The sequence below is a fragment of the Macaca mulatta genome, chromosome 14 (genome assembly GCF_049350105.2).
Source record: "Macaca mulatta isolate MMU2019108-1 chromosome 14, T2T-MMU8v2.0, whole genome shotgun sequence".
In the NCBI taxonomy this organism is placed as follows: Eukaryota; Metazoa; Chordata; class Mammalia; order Primates; family Cercopithecidae; genus Macaca; species Macaca mulatta.
In genome coordinates this window covers 134405878-134422804 of record NC_133419.1, presented here as the reverse complement: position 1 = coordinate 134422804, position 16927 = coordinate 134405878, and the positions used below count along the sequence as shown (strand labels likewise).

Genomic DNA, 16927 nt, shown 5'->3' with positions numbered 1-16927 from the left:
TTTAAAATTTATTTTTCTTTATAAAAATTTTTTATTGAAGTATAGCATGTCTTGAAAAGTACACAAACCATAAGGTCAGTAAATATCACAAGGAGAGTATACCTGTGTAACCACCATGCAATCTCTGTTTATCATTGTAGGTGATAGCCACTTCTGCCCAAGTTGCCTAACACTTGAAAAAGAGTGGCCCAGAACTCATGTGCTGCACATTTTCTGAAATTACTCTTGACTTCTGATTTCATGGCAACTCTTCTTATTTTCCAGTGTTGCTTAAAATTTTGTCTTCTTTTTGGTATTCGTTTATTTCAGAGGTCTTTAAGGAGACATTAAAACAAACAAACAAACATGGGCTCATTATGAAACCTGGAATCAGGTTGTGGATGGAACTGCTTAAGGAGATTATAAAATGAGTAAGAAAAAATGCAAGCTTAGAAGAGGAACCTTGCAGAAGATGTGCATTGAAGGCTTCAACAGAGAAAGATAGCCATGTCAAAAAGACTTAAAAAGTATGAAGAGGTAGAGGAACAACTATGAGAAAATGATTCAAATGGAAACAGGGAGTGAGGATTTCAAGCAAAACAAGTAGTCGACAATTCTGAATGTCTCAAAAACATTTCAAAAAAAAGTCTCAGAAAAACATTTCAAAACTCGTTCACATAATTCACATCAAGTTTAAATCTTACACCCAGCCAGATTATTCAACATACAGGGTAAAATAAAGCCATACTGAGACTAGCGGAAAACCAAGGGTGTTTATCACCACTACCCCTTCACTAAAGGGCCATCTATGGAGGATGTACTTGAGGCCAGGCTATAATCCCAGCACTCTGGGAGGCTGAGGCGGGAGAACTGCTTAAGGCCAGGAGTTTGAGATCATCCCTGGCAATGTAGTGAGACCTTGTCTCTACAAAAAAAAAAAAAAAAATAGCCATTTGTGGTGGCGCACGCCTGTAGTCCCAACTACTTGGGAGGCTGTGGTGGGAGGATCCCTTCAGCCCAGGAGGTGGAGGCTGCAATGAGCTGTAATTGCACCACTGCACTCCAGCCTGGGCAACAGAGCAAGACCTTGTCTCAAAAAAATAAAAAGAATGTACCTCAGAAGGATGGAAACTGAATTCAGAAGGGAGGAATGGCATATGAGAAGGAAAGGTTGCTAAGAAATTGATAAACACATAGATAAATCTAAATTAAGCATAGCCATTGCAAATCAGTAACAACAATGATACGAGGATGAGTAACTGGGATGACTGAAAGCCAGGTGAAGCTAAAATATAAAATAGTATGTAGGATGAGCTGGAGGGTGCATTTACTTGCATTTCTAGCATTGGATAGGAGACTAGAGATGCTCATTAGCATTAAACTCGAGTCAACACTGCAGACAACCAGGGATAGTCGTATGTAACTTCTGAGCCAGCAGAACAGAAGTAACACTGAAGAAAGTTCAGTGCAAGAAAAGGCAGAACAGAAGTGAGGTTAAAAAATGAGAAGGAAATAAAAAGCATGGTATATTGAAATCATAAAATAAAGGGGTAAATTAATCCAATAGGTCAGTAATCTCTATAAATGTCTATGACTTACACTTAACAGTTAGTGGAAAAAATCTTTGGATATAAAAACCAAAATCCAACTACATACTGTTTATAAGATCCACACCTAAAATAAAATTACCAGAAATGGTGAAAGTAAGAAAAAGGTTACTAGAAAAATAATGCAAAAAGAAGGCTGTATCAGATAGAACAGAATTTAAAATAGAGTCAAATAGAATTTAATTAAAATGTCATCAGTTGTAAAGAAAGTTACTCATAAAGGAATTATACCTGGAAGAGGTATGTGTTCCTGAAGAATACGTATAAAATCCTATGCCCAACAGAAGCACATATTTCTAAGTTTATGTGAACCATTTATAAAAATTGATTATGTACTATTTCATAGAGTCAGTCTTAAATATCAACAATTCTATATTAATAGGATAATGTTCTCTGAGCATTATATAATGTAAAGGAAAACCTCAAAAAAGAGTATTTGAAGAATTAAAAAAGATACTTCTAAATAACTCCAAGGTCAAAGACCAGTGAATTGTAAGATTTTTGGAACAATACGTGCCAAAACTGGTAGAATGCATTTAATGAAATACGTAGGAGGAAATATGTAATGTTATGTGTATTAGAAAAGGAAAGGACTGAAAACTGATGAGCTAAAGGTTCAATTTAAGAAGTTGCAAAAAGTCATTGAATAAACTTGAGGAAAAGAAATGCTAAAATTAAGACTGGAAATTTAAAAACTAGGAAGGAAAAACTGAGTCTTCGGAAAGTCTAATGGAAAAGATAAACTTCTGCCGAGATATGACAAGAAAAAAAGGTACAAATAAATAATATTAATGATGAAATGGGTGATAACTACAGATGTCTTATTCAGTAGTATACATTCAAAAACAGACTGTTCAGAATGTGTTAGTATTTTTTAAAGGGCACAGTTCTGTATAGGCATTTTTTAGTCTGAAGTTTTAATTGATACAGCTCTTTGTATTAATTTGCTAGGGCCACCATAACAAAACACCACAGAGCAGGTGGCTTGAATAACAGAAATTTATTTTCTCACAGTTCTGGAGGGTAGAAATTTGAGATCAAGGTGCCAGGAGAGTGGATTTCTCCTGAGGCCTCCCTCCTTGGCTGTGTTCTCACACATATCCCTGGTGTCTCATTCTGTGTCGACATTTCTTCTTACAAGGACACCCTTTGTGTCTGGAATTTATTCCTTTTGGTGGGTTCTTGGTCTCGCTAACTTCAAGAATAAAGCCGCGGACCTTCGCGGTGAGTGTTACAGCTCTTAATGATGGTGTGTTCTGAGTTTGTTCCTTCAGATGTTCAGATGTGCCTGGAGTTTCTTCCTTTTGGTGGGTTCGTGGTCTCGCTGACTTCAGGAGTGAGGCCGCAGACCTTCGCAGTGAGTGTTACAGCTCTTAAAGGTGGCACGTCCAGAGTTGTTTGTTCCTCCTGGTGGGTTTGTGATCTCACTAACTTCAGGAATGGAGCTGCATACCCTCGTGTTGAGTGTTACAGCTAATAAAGGCAGTGCAGACCCAAAGAGTGAGCAGCAGCAAGATTGTGAAGAGCGAAAGAACCAAGCTTCCACAGCATGGAAGGTGACCCAAGCAGGTTGCTGCTGCTGGCTCAGGTGGCCAGCTTTTATTCCCTTATTTGGCCCCGCCTATGTCCTGCTGATTGGTCCATTTTACAGAGCGCTGATTGCTCCATTTTATAGAGTGCTGACTGGTGCATTTACAGTCCTTTAGCTAGACACAGCATGCCGATTGGTGTGTTTACAGTCCTTTAGCTAGACACAGAGTGCTGATTGGTGCATTTTTACAGAGTGCTGATTAGTGCATTTACAATCCTTTAGACACAGCATGCTGATCGGTATGTTTTTACAGAGTGCTGATTGGTGCGTTTACAATCCTTTAGCTAGACAGAGTGCTGATTGGTGCGTTTTTACAGAGTGCTGATGGGTGCATTTATAATCCTTTAGCTAGACACAGAGCGCTGATTGGTACATTTTTACAGAGTGCTGATTGGTGCATTTACAATCCTTTAGCTAGATGCAGAGCACTGATTGGTACATTTTTACAGAGTGCTGATCAGTGCATTTACAATCCTTTAGCTAGACACAGAGTGCTGATTGGTACGTTTCCAATCCTCTAGCTAGACAGAAAAGTTCTCCAAGTCCCCACTTGATCCAGGAAGCTGGCTTCTTCTCTCACGTTAAACTTGGGTTAGGGCCCACCCTAACAGCCACATTTTAACTTCATCACCTCTGTGAAGGCCCTATAGGAGGGAATGGTAGAGGTGATGAAAGCTGAGCCTGAGGTTTGGAGGAATTGGAAGAGGAAATAGTTGATTCAATTGAACAAACATATTTTGAGGACTTCATTTTCCAGGACTGGTTCTAAGTGCTGGAGATTCACAGAATAGTTCAGTGCACTTCCTCTACTCCAGTTGGTCTGGTGAAATAGACAAAAGCAAGTCACAATTTTAGTGGAAATGGAGCTACAGGAGAACAGAGGAAAGGCACATGGCATTTTGGTGATTATTTCTTCCTCTTTTTCCTCTTCCTGTCCTTCTTCTTTCTTCTTCTAGCTTAGGCTGGCTTCCCAGAAGTACTGGCATGGGCAGAATATTTGCGAATGTGTGGGAATTAAGCGGCCAGAATAGTGAGGGTTACCAGGAAGGACATAGTTATGCGAAAGCTCAGGCCGGAAGGCTCTACCAAATCTCAGGAAAATGCCTTGATCAATAGGTGTGGAGAGCAGAGGTCAGGCAGGTTGAGGACGGAGGGTGTGCTGGAGATGGAAGCCCAGCTTTGACTTGGAATGCTTTATCACATCTCAGTTAGGAGCTCTTGGTAATGCATGAGGTCACCCAGAGTTAGGTTGGAGATAAGAGGACTAAGAATAGAGCTTTTCAAATCAGCAATTAGTTATTAGAAGACAGGAATTAGTTAAAGGAGGTGAAAAGAGATCCAGCTGGTGGACCACAGTCTCAGTGCAAAAGGAGTAGTCAGTAACCTCTGATGGAGGCCATGGAGATGGGCCTGAAGCATGGCCGTTGGTTTTGGTACTAAGATTAGAGGTTAGTGTGTTGGGTCACAGTCCGCCCAGGTGGGGAATGGCTGTGGCCCTCAGCTGGGCTGGGAGGCTGGGTGGGAGTGGAGGGCTGGGAGTTGTCAAAGAGGAGCCAAGTTTGAGATTTCTACAAGTTTTCTGAACTCTGCAAGTTCAGAGAATTTTTTCCCCATTCTGTTGGCTACATATAATAAACATTACTTAATATTTTATATAATTATTTTAAAATAAATTTTAAAATATTTGTTCATTGCTTATATCTTGTGGTATTTGGACATAAGTCAGACATAAATCATGTTGTAAGCTAACTGTAGTAAGATTCGACATCTGTGGATGGATTTTTAATAGCTGATATATTAACAAAACTTCATTTATATGCGTATGCTTATTATGGTATATAGATGTGTTTATTTTGTTATAGTTACCTTGTTCTGTATGCTCTGAGAATTTCCCTTTTAAAAACAATTTAATGAGGAATTCCCGATGTGTGTGTGTGTGTGTGTGTGTATGTGTATATGTTTTCCCAGAAGTCTTAAGAAAAATTAATCAAGGGAAGAGGTGTATTTTTCTCTTCATTTAAATATATATATGGCATTGTCTCATGAGTCATATGATCCCATTCAGTGACATGGGAAGAAGTAAAATAAGAGATAGTTCTAAAACAACGGTGACGGCCAGGCACAGTGGCTCACAACTATAATCTCAGTACTTTGGAAGGCCAAGACAGGAGGATGGCTTAAGCCCAGAAGTTCAAGACCAGTCTAGGCAACATAGCGAGACCCTGTCTCGAAAGAAAGAGAGATAGAGAGAAAAGAAAGAGAGAAAGAGAAGAAAGAAAGAGGGAAAGAAAGAGGGAAAAAGATTAGCCAGGTATGATGACCATGCCTGTAGTCTCAGCTACTCTGGAGGCTGAGGGAAGAGGATTGATTGAACCTAGGAAGTGGAAGCTACACAGAGAGCTGTGATCATACTACTGTGATCCAGCCTGGGTGACAGAATGTGACCCTGTCTCAAAAAATACTAGTATAACACAAGCACTTTAGTACATCAGAAGCACTGTTTTTGTTTTGAAAAGGTTTGAAATATCTATTTCTGAGTGGTATTAAGTTATTGCATATTTTAGCTCATTCAATATCATGTTTAATTGTTAGGTTGTCATTTACAATCCTTCCATTGAAAAAAGGACAATGTTACTAATTTTTGTCACTGTAACTGTGTGAGCTCTGAATGTATCTGTAACTGACCCCATGCAGTTATGTAGAAATTTTGGAGGAGAGGAGAAGAGTCTCAAATGAATCGTGAAATTTTATTCTTTGCTTTAAGAAATATTTTATGAGGGGAAAAATGAATATAACTGATTATAGAATAATAAAAATTTAAAAGATACCTAGTTTGATATCAGACATGCCACTAATTAGGAAAATCTGTGAAAGTTTCATGTGCCACATGAGTCCTGGAGCAGCAGAAGTTGATACCCTTTCAGTGAGGCGCTGATCTGAATTGTGTTGTATATTTACAGTTGCAATTCTGCTTTTCTATCTTTTTTTTTTTTTTTTCTAGCCGATATTTAAATAAGGCTTTTCATATCTGGTCCAAGAAAGAAAAATTCTCATCCACTTTTGTAAACAATATAATATCTCACACTGGCACGGAACATTCGGCACCTGCCTGGATGCTGCTTTCCAAGATTGCTGGCTCCTCACCCAGGCTGGACTACAGCAGAATAATACAGTCCTGGGAGAAAATCAGCAGGTTTGTATCTTCTGATTTGACCACTAATGACACTGAAGAGTCTTAGAAACAAAGCCCAAGGCTTAAGGAAGTGGCCTTTTTCATAGCTGTTCATATACAGAGACCTTCTGTTTAAAACCTGGTATAAAAACAAGCATGAAAAAATAAGAATCATGTTTAACCCATTTCCCCTTTGTCCAAGTACAGTAAGTGTCTTGATGTTCCCACAGCTTGACTCCTAAGCCGTGCTACCTATCCTGCTTCCTCCAGTGTTAATAATCCAGAAGAAAGGCCTTTGTTGGCAGCAGTGTTTAACTTGCTTCTCCCTTGATATTTCTCCTGCCCTTTCTCTAGTCAGCAGAATCCCAATTCAAACACCTTAGGACATATTCTGTGTGTGATTGGGCATATTGCAAAGCATCTTCCTAAGAGCACCCGGGACAAAGTGACTGGTGAGTGTGTTGGAGAATCTTACTTGAAAATGCATTGCTGTTCATTTCAGGGGTGTGTGTGTGTGTGTACCTGAATATATTTAAGCAGTTGAACTTCGGGGGTTTTGACTTCCTTCATAGATGCTGTCAAGCGTAAGCTGAGTGGATTTCAGTGGTCTCTAGAGGTGATCAGTTCAGCTGTGGACGCTTTGCAGAGGCTTTGTAGAGCATCTGCAGAGACACCAGCAGAGGAGCAGGTATGGCCAGACTTTCCCTGATACGTTTCTGACTTCTTTGTGCTTAGGGTGTTACTGTATGTGTTTTGAAGTTTGAGGAGCATGTTCTGTAAATAAGAGGACATGTAAGGATGTCCCCAGCAGCTATTGCCGCGACAAGGCAAGGTTTACATAACTGGCAATTGACATTCCCCAAGAAGATTGAGCTGCTGAAGAGAAATGGCTCCCGTAGATGGTCACCACCTTGATCGCAGGGACAGGTGTCTTTAGGTAGGCACTCCTGTTGACTGTCTGTCATTTCCTGGTGAGAATTCTGCAAGGTTATCTTTCTCCCCCTCCACTCTCATTCCAAGAACATTTATAGGCAATTTTCCACTTAAGCAGGAAGTTCCCTCCATAACAGTTTTCTGACCTTTTGATAAATCATAATCTTGGACATGCCTGTCCTGTTACGATGAGGTTACACTACTCAAACATCTCTTGTTGGTATCATGTCCCCAAAGTTGGCTACAGCCCGCAGCTAATGTTTATATGCATAAACACAAATCCAAATCAGCGATTTATATGAGGCAGAGAGTTACTTTGACTCCTTAAAAGGTATGCATACCAGTAACTCTGAAGAAATCATTTTATTACCATATATTTATTCTGTTTTTATCAGGAGATACACTCTTAGTACCAATCCTAACGAAAAAATTTAGAGCTGGGGTTATTAATAATGGCTACAGAAAACAAAAATTAAATAATTGCTGGAATATATTTAAGTTTTCCAGAATAAAAGAAAATGATGGCTTCAGCTGATCTCTCCAACTACCTTCCTGTGCTTCCTTTTCTTGACCAAGTTCATAAAAGAAAACCCTTCCTTAAGATGTTACATTTTCTACTTCTAACAGATCAATTAAAACAATGATTGTAACTTTTTTGCTTGGGACTTAAGACTGTTGACCTATTTCTTATGAAATGGTATCTGGTGTTTTTCTGGTATCTATCTTTAGGCTCTTTTATTGGTGAAAGGGATACTTGCATTCTTTGATTTTTCTAACCCTTTTTCTCAAGACCCAAGAAATTATATGAAAAACTTTTATTTTTGTTTTTGAGATGGAGTCTTGCTCTGTCCCCCAGGCTGGAGTACAGCGGCGCAATCTCAGCTTACCGCAACCTCCGCCTCCTGGGTTCGAGCAAGTCTTGTGCCTCAGCCTCCTGAGTAGCTGAGATTACAGGCACATGCCATCAGGTCCAGCTAATTTTTGTATTTTTAGTAGAGACAGGGTTTTGCCATGCTGGCCAGACTGGTCTCAAACTCCTGATCTCAAGTGATCGCCTGCTTCAGCCTCCCAAAGTGCTAGGATTACAGGCATGGTAAGACTGAGGAAAGAGTGATCAGGGAGGAATTTACGTAACGGACTATGAAACTGCAAGTCTTCCAGGCTCAGTGGTACACAACTTACTACCAGCAGAGCTGGGACTAGAACTAAGGCCTCTGACTTTTTCCTAATTTTCTTTTCACCAGCACTGGTTGGAAAAAGAATCATGTGTACAGCGCGCAGTCAGGGCCTAGGAAGTCATCTGCCGCTTGCTGCCGGCCCAGGGCCATTAGGACGGTGGTTACATTGTCATGAGAGCCTATGAGGAAGGCAAGGAACTGTCTTCAGGTTAGACACTGAGAGCTGGAAACAGGTGGGGTTACTACTGCGTTAGCAAAGACTGCCACGGTTTTCATCTGCCGACACGGCCTCACGGTTTTAATCTGCCGACACAACCTCACGGTTTTAATCTGCCGACACAGCCTCACTTGGTGGTTGACAGAGGAGCAAGGCCCTGAGATTTTCTGGAATGTTAGGATATTTTCAATCCATGTGACCCACTTGTTTCCTCTAAACACATTTCTCCTTTTCTTTGTAAGTGAATATCATTTATTTTACTGAGAGCAACAGATTACCCAAAGATATAGCTCAGCAGCAGTATATATGAAAGGACTGTTGTCTTTGGGCATTTGTGTTATGTGTTTTGTGGCTGTCATTAAAAAACTGATGAGATCTTGGACTGTATTAGTGGAAATAGTGTCTAGAACAAGAGGAGCAGTGGTCCTGTGTCCTGGCTAAATCTAAGTTGACACATTCTATAATTCAGTATCAGTGGCAAATTTACAGAGAAGTGTTGATGAAATTGAATATGACTAGAGGAGAGCAGCTAAATTATTAAGGGCATCACAAAGCAAGTTCTGTAAGGAACTGCAGAAGGGCCTGGAGTCTTTAGCATGGAGAGGGGAAGGGTTGGGGACGGTAGGCTGCCTAGCTAAATTCAAATTTATGAAGGACTTTCAAATAAAAGAATTGGATTTATTTGGTATTCCCAGACAACCTATCTGGACCAATGAATGGAAATTATACATTTTGGTGCACTGAAGAGAAAACTTACTAAGGTCTGCCTAAAATGGAGGGCTTATCCCAGAGCATGTCCCTTGTTATTAGAGGTATTCAGGAGAAGCTGGACAAGAACTTGGAACACGCTGCCATGTGGAGAGAATGCCAGGATTGGGTGGCCTTGTCGGCTTTCCCAGATTCTGTGATACCGAAACTTACCAGTCATACTACCCAGGTTCTGGCCTCATCGGGATCAAGCATAAGAATTGCAGAAACTCTGTGGGCCAATGTTGTAGTCCAGGTTGTGCAAGCTGTTAAAATTTTAAGTGTAATAGTTATTTTAAAAGTAATAAAGGCAATAGTTTCAAGACACATTAGGGCAAGTCAGGCTAAAAGCATTGCTCATAGTGCCAGGCTGTGGACTGCTAGGCACTGGATAATGGTTAACACAGGTCCCTTCCTAAGGCACTGCAGAGGAGTAGGGTGGGTGTATGCACATCAGCAGATAATTTCAGCATAATGTAATCATTCCTAAAATAAAAATCGGCATCGGGTAACATGGAAGCAAGGGGATGGAAGCACTTAGCTCAACCTAGGTGTTTTGGAATGGTTTCCCACAGAAAATGAGGTCCAAGAATTCTAGAATGCGGTTGGGAGCTCTCTCTTCCTTCGCATAGAGGAACAGTCCGATGTGCACTAGAGGTGACCCCTTGAAGTTACTGTAATCAGTAAGAGACACGGAAAACTTGTTCCTAATGAATAAATTTCAGAAGAATAGCAACTCTTTATTTTATGTCTTTAAAAAATGTTTATCACAGTAGTTAATTCATCATCTGTATATGCCAGCAAAACTACAACTTATTTCTGTATTTTTGGAGGAGCACTACTATTATAGATCTCTTATAAATTACTGCTTGGGGTCATTGTAAATATTTGGCCTTTTGGTCTTATAGGGCAAATGTAGAAAGAAAGATGATATATACACTGTTGTTTATAAATTCCACTTAGCCAGAACTCATGGCTAGGTTTCTAAACGCATGTCGTTGTGGTTTTGGACAACTTGTGGGAAAGAGGAAGGATAGAAAGCACCCCTACAGCCTATCCATTTGAAGATCAGTTTCTTCTGAGAACATGGTGTTTCATGGGTCGTCTGGGAGATGTGCGGGGCCCTTCAGAGATGACTTTTGACTTGCCATAGGAATTGCTGAAGCAGGTGTGTGGGGATGTCCTCTCCACCTGTGAGCACCGCCTTTCCAGCATCGTTCTGAAGGAGAACGGAACAGGGAATATGGACGAAGACCTGTTGGTAAGTGACTGCTTTTCCTAAACATTCTTTACGCTTCCATTTTATCAGTGAGGTTGTGTTAAAGATGACTTTGTAATGTACACTTTAAATGCTTTTAACAAAAGGGCTGTCTTGGCCTAGAGCTTACTCTCTCTTTTTAGAAGATATTTTTAAATTGATAACCTATTCATTTGTTTCTTATATACTTATTATCGGGGGGAAACTCAATGGTATATATACTTCATCTAGTTCAATCTTACGAGAAGCCTGATTTCAGTAGGGAAAACACAGTGTGTGTTGTAAGGTTGGTATAGTCAAGCTTAGAAATATAAGGTAAGAAATAATGTGAGTATACTCTTTTCAGTTTGTGTGTTTGCTTTTTAAAAAATTTAACATGTCTTCTGAGCAGTTTGAAACAGCAGACAGTAGAACTGGGGAATAGTGCTGAGCAATTGCAAAGTAATGACTGAAATAAAGATTTGACAATTCAAAACACAGATGACCTTGGAGCCCCAAGATTGTTTTCCACGGCACCCCTGCTTTAGAAACTGTAAACAGTGCAAGAGATTCCTGTGAGCCAGGACGGGACAGTTGGCTGATTTCAGTGGCTGACTGGGGACAAGATGTATGGCAGTAATTCTGGTTCCAACATCTGACTCTGTCCAGTAAAGGAAATAATGAGATGCTTTTTGATGCCAGGTCATCATTTAACCAAAACTGGCCGGTTTTCTCATATATTTAAATTAGCAGAGCACATCTTTTCTGTGTTCAGTTTCTACTTGTTAGCCTAGCTCTCCTAATTCCCAGTGATCACAGACCAAGTTTAGATTTGTTACAAGTGAAGACCATTGCGCCTGAGGCACTACTGTGCCCGTGTTCAGTAATAAAAAGCCTCACCGTGGGAACCTGGATGCTTAGGTAAGAGGGCCAGGGAGTGTAGCACAGGCCTGGCCCAGGGTTTCCAGAGGGTCTTGCTCTTCTCATTCCTGCCCACACTAAGAAAGATGCTTACTATGGTTAGTGAGTCCTGTCTCCACCCCCCTCCCCCACATTTTTTTCAACTGTTAACCGTGTCATGAAAATCTACTCTTCAGTCAAAATATATATGAAGAGGTTTTTCCCTATATACATAGTTTCATTCTCGCTTCTTTAAATAGAATTTAAATATTTTTTAATGAAGAGATAACGGTATTTCAAGATTCTTTTAAACTCATATACTTTGTTATTGGCTTTCTTACCCTAGTATAAGCTTTTATTTGACATTTTACTATTCAGCATCATCCCTCCATTTGGGGCGTAAATTAAAAAAGAACAATGTTACTTAGTTGTTAAACTGAATGTTACGAATAAAGGCAGCGTGGCAGCCGTGAGTAGGTTTTGGATGGGATCTACATGGAAAAATAATCTGGAGGGCAACTTGAAAATATGTTTCAGAATGTAAAATAGCTTAATACACTCTTTACCCTGGATTTTACTTCTGAGGAAAGAGAACAGTATCTAAGGATACACAGGTGTTCACCAGAGCTGATCGAAACATTAGCAAAGCGAAACAGCGTCAGTGTTCATTAATGCTGAAGTAGTGCAGTAAGTTATGATGACAGTCCTAGTTTTAAAATGGCATGCTTATGTAGTCATTAGGCCGGGCGCGGTGGCTCAAGCCTGTAATCCCAGCACTGTGGGAGGCCGAGACGGGCGGATCACGAGGTCAGGAGATCGAGGCCATCCTGGCTAACATGGTGAAACCCTGTCTCTACTAAAAAATACAAAAAACTAGCCGGGCGAGGTGGCGGCGCCTGTAGTCCCAGCTACTCAGGAGGCTGAGGCAGGAGAATGGCGTAAACCCGGGAGGCGGAGCTTGCAGTGAGCTGAGATCTGGCCACTGCACTCCAGCCCGGGCGACAGAGCCAGACTCCGTCTCAAAAAAAAAAAAGATAAATGTCATATATGTTGACATGAAATGATGCCTAATATTCAAAGTAATCATTGCAGACTTCAAATTACTATAATTGATAAGTGTGTAAGAAAAGTAAACATAAAGCCATGTGACTATAGAAATACTTTGAAAAAGTTATACACGAAAACAATGGTGTCTCTGGGTGGTGGGATTATAGGTAGGCGATTCTGTATCCCAGTTTACCCAAGATAACCCTGGTGTACACCTATTTTTCACAATATAATTATTAATAGCACCCCCTTTTACTTGCAGATTTGTCTAGATTTAGGTGATAAAATTATATGGTTGTCCTAATTTTGGATGAGTTTCATTACATAGTGACTAAGTTTTTACAATAGCCATGTATTTTTATGAAACAAAAAAATAGTAACACTGTTTTAAATTTGGGGGATAAAGGAAATACTCCATTGACATGTCCTTAATCTAGCTAGAGTTCACTTTTCTTTTGCCTTATTTTTACTGTAAAACCAATTATTTTTGTAGGTGAAGTACATTTTTACATTAGGGGATATAGCCCAGCTGTGTCCAGCCAGGGTGGAGAAGCGCATCTTCCTTCTGATTCAGTCCGTCCTGGCTTCGTCTGCTGATGCTGACCATTGTAAGGCATTTGAAATCATACTCTGTACCATGCATGCCGGTTCAAGGTTCTGTCAGTGACTTTCTCTTCCTTCCTTGCAGTACCATCATCTCAAGGCAGCAGTGATGCCCCAGCGTCTCAGCCACCCTCCCAGGTCAGAGGTTCTGTCATGCCCTCTGTGATTAGAGCACATGCTATCATTACCTTAGGTAAGAAAAACGTGGGAGAATAGGGCTTGACATCAAGTTCTGTGTGTAGCTGTTATCTTAAGTAAGCGCAGCCATGGGAATGTGTCAGGGGCTGCCGAGCCTGTCTGTGTCTGCTCTCGGCCCATATGGTTCCTAGAGGTGACTCTGATCTGAGTGCTGAGCTCTGCCTAACCACGTGCTGGTCCTGAGAGCCCTCAGGCTGACAGCGCCCCAAGACGGTAAGACTCAGGCACTCTCTAGAGGGTCTAGAGGAAGCTTTTGTTTTCTAGTACAATTATGTTAATTTATTACAATTATCCCTGCTTCTGTAATTTTTTCCAATACCTTCACTTGACTTTAATACTCCTGTAATTTTTTTATACTCATAATGCAGCACCACGAAGTCTGTTAATCAAGACCTGCCGGATGCTGCACTGAGTTCTGGAAACGAAGAAATAAATTTTCCATAAAAGGAAATGGTTTATTTAATACTTTCCAGAACTGGGCAGATGACTATTTACATATTTCTCCATGAACTCAAACTATTTTTAATCTTGAAAACACTGACCTCTATGCTGGGAATTTTTTTTTCCCTTTAGTGTGAGTGTATATTTTATGCTACATAAGTTATTAATTTGTTTGTAATATTAATTTTCAAATACCTAAGAATTGCAAGACATTTCCCAGGCACAAAAGAAACCTACAAACAAAACTCAGCAGGCTTTTCAACTGTGAACAAGAAAGAAAGGGGACATGCATTCTTTCCTATTTACCTAGTTCAGATTTCAAATTCAGCATGGGGTATTTAGCATCTGTAGAGGATATGTATAATCAGGAGTAAAATGTTTCATTTCTCATGCTTTGCTGATCATTCTCCAGGTAAGTGGATAACTGCGAAATTCAAATGTTGACTTTATTTTTTATTTTATTTTTTTTTTTTGAGACGGAGTCTCGCTCTGTCACCCAGGCTGGAGTGCAGTGGCCGGATCTCAGCTCACTGCAAGCTCCGCCTCCCGGGTTCACGCCATTCTCCTGCCTCAGCCTCCCGAGTAGCTGGGACTACAGGCGCCTGCCACCTCGCCCGGCTAAGTTTTTGTATTTTTAGTAGAGACGGGGTTTCACTGTGTTACCCAGGATGGTCTCGATCTCCTGACCTCATGATCCGCCCGTCTCGGCCTCCCAAAGTGCTGGGATTACAGGCTTGAGCCACCGCGCCCGGCCCAAATGTTGACTTTAAAAGGAAGATGATTTTATTAGTGTAAAGGAACATCCCGTAATATATAACTCCTGGGGGAGTTTATTTCTCCTTAAGGTATTTTTATTAGAATATTCAAGATGGGTCTGTCTGCCTTTCGTTTTTTGTTGTTTGTGGTTGTGGGCATGATGTTTTAACTTTGATTAAATAGAAGCCATTAGCAAGATGTATCTGGAGAAAATTCAGGAATGGAATTAGGATTTAGAATACAGTTGAGACAAGACTATACTTTCAGGGATCATTTCTATAGTTTGTTACTAGAGAAGTTTCTCTGAATGTGTAGAGCACCGATAGCAAAAGCCAAAATTGACAAATGGGATCTCATTAAATTAAAGAGCTTCTGCACAGCAAAAGAAACTACCATCAGAGTGAACAGGCAACCTACAGAATGGGAGAAAATTTTTGCAATCTACTCATCTGACAAAGGGCTAATATCCAGAACATACAAAGAACTCAAACAAATTTACAAGAAAAAAACAACCCCATCAAAAAGTGGGCAAGGGATATGAACAGACATTTCTCAAAAGAAGACATTCATACAGCCAACAGACACATGAAAAAATGCTCATCATCACTGGCCATCAGAGAAATGCAAATCAAAACCACAATGAGATACCATCTCACACCAGTTAGAATGGCGATCATTAAAAAGTCAGGAAACAACAGGTGCTGGAGAGGATGTGGAGAAATAGGAACACTTTTACACTGTTGGTGGGACTGTAAACTAGTTCAACCATTATGGAAAACAGTATGGCGATTCCTCCAGGATCTAGAACTAGATGTACCATATGACCCAGCCATCCCATTACTGGGTATATACCCAAAGGATTATAAATTATGCTGCTATAAAGACACATGCACACGTATGTTTATTGCGGCACTATTCACAATAGCAAAGACTTGGAATCAACCCAAATGTCCATCAGTGACAGATTGGATTAAGAAAATGTGGCACATATACACCATGGAATACTATGCAGCCATCAAAAAGGATGAGTTTGCGTCCTTTGTAGGGACATGGATGCAGCTGGAAACCATCATTCTTAGCAAACTATCACAAGAACAGAAAACCAAACACCGCATGTTCTCACTCATAGGTGGGAACTGAACAATAAGATCACTTGGACTCAGGAAGGGGAACATCACACACAGGGGCCTATCATGGGGAGGGGGAGGGGGGAGGGATTGCATTGGGAGTTATACCTGATGTAAATGATGAGTTGATGGGTGCAGCACACCAACATGGCACAAGTATACATATGTAACAAACCTGCACGTTATGCACATGTACCCTACAACTTAAAGTATAATAATAATAAATAAATTAAAAAAAAAAAAAAAAAAAGACAGTTGAGACATCTTCCTGTCTTCTGTGCCAGGTAAGCTGTGCTTACAGCACGAGGATCTGGCAAAGAAGAGCATCCCAGCCCTGGTGCGAGAGCTCGAGGTGTGTGAGGATGTGGCTGTCCGCAACAACGTCATCATTGTGATGTGCGATCTTTGCATTCGCTACACCATCATGGTGGACAAGTATATTCCCAACATCTCCATGTGTCTGAAGGATTCTGACCCATTCATCCGGAAGCAGACACTCATCTTGCTTACCAATCTCTTGCAGGTGCGTAGGAGGGTTCAGCCTGTCCTTTCCCCTCCACCATGGCTTCTGGTTTAAGGGAATATTTGAGTAGCATAGGAAATGTGCTTGCTTTGTAGTAGAATCCAAAAACAGTTGTCTCATCTCTGGTCTGGAGTATTGCTCTTCTGATGTTCAGCACAACCTCTTATAAACAGTGTTACTTGTGAATGTTCATTTTGGGACTTTGTTCAGACATCCTGTCAAGCAGTGTGAAGTTTCATTTTGAAAATAAGTACCATGTAGAGAAAAGCACATTCAGTGGACAGGTAGTTCTAGTTTGAATTCTGTTATTCTTTTTTAACTTGGACAAGTCCACATTTCTGAGATCTAACTTCTTCCTTCGTAAAATGAGGATCATGGTGTTTGCGCTGGGCTCTGCGAGTCTGGTGGGGTGTTCCCGGGTGCAGAAGAACGTAGTGAACTATAGAGCTCTTCAGAGCATTAGATATTTTTATATACTTTGAGAGTCTGTGTTTGGCCTATAATGGGGAGAACATAATACTTGATTTTTGAAGGGAAGGCCTTTCACTTAGGTTGTATGTCTGCCCTGGTATGTTCTGTATGCTCATCTTTTCATATATTATGAACTGTATTATATATAGAGGGTGGCACCATCCCTCTAATGCCACGTGCTTTGAGTCATTTTTCTCCTG

General features: G+C 40.5%; 1 protein-coding gene and 1 pseudogene across 2 annotated transcripts in view; both read left to right on the top strand.

The window, feature by feature from the left end:
• The window catches only part of NCAPD3 (non-SMC condensin II complex subunit D3), a 70968-nt gene that overhangs the window by 33707 nt on the left and 20334 nt on the right, over window positions 1-16927 (top strand). For both annotated transcript variants that reach the window (XR_013404449.1, XM_002799890.4), the window contains exons 17-23: window positions 6179-6370; window positions 6704-6801; window positions 6922-7037; window positions 10578-10685; window positions 13102-13216; window positions 13297-13404; window positions 16018-16256. Coding sequence is in view for 1 of the 2 variants with exons in the window: in XM_002799890.4 (XP_002799936.3) it covers window positions 6179-6370; window positions 6704-6801; window positions 6922-7037; window positions 10578-10685; window positions 13102-13216; window positions 13297-13404; window positions 16018-16256 (976 nt within the window). In the remaining variant the exon portion in view is untranslated. The remainder of the gene's footprint in view (window positions 1-6178; window positions 6371-6703; window positions 6802-6921; window positions 7038-10577; window positions 10686-13101; window positions 13217-13296; window positions 13405-16017; window positions 16257-16927) is intronic.
• LOC114672584 (small nucleolar RNA U3) lies at window positions 14858-14939 on the top strand (annotated as a pseudogene).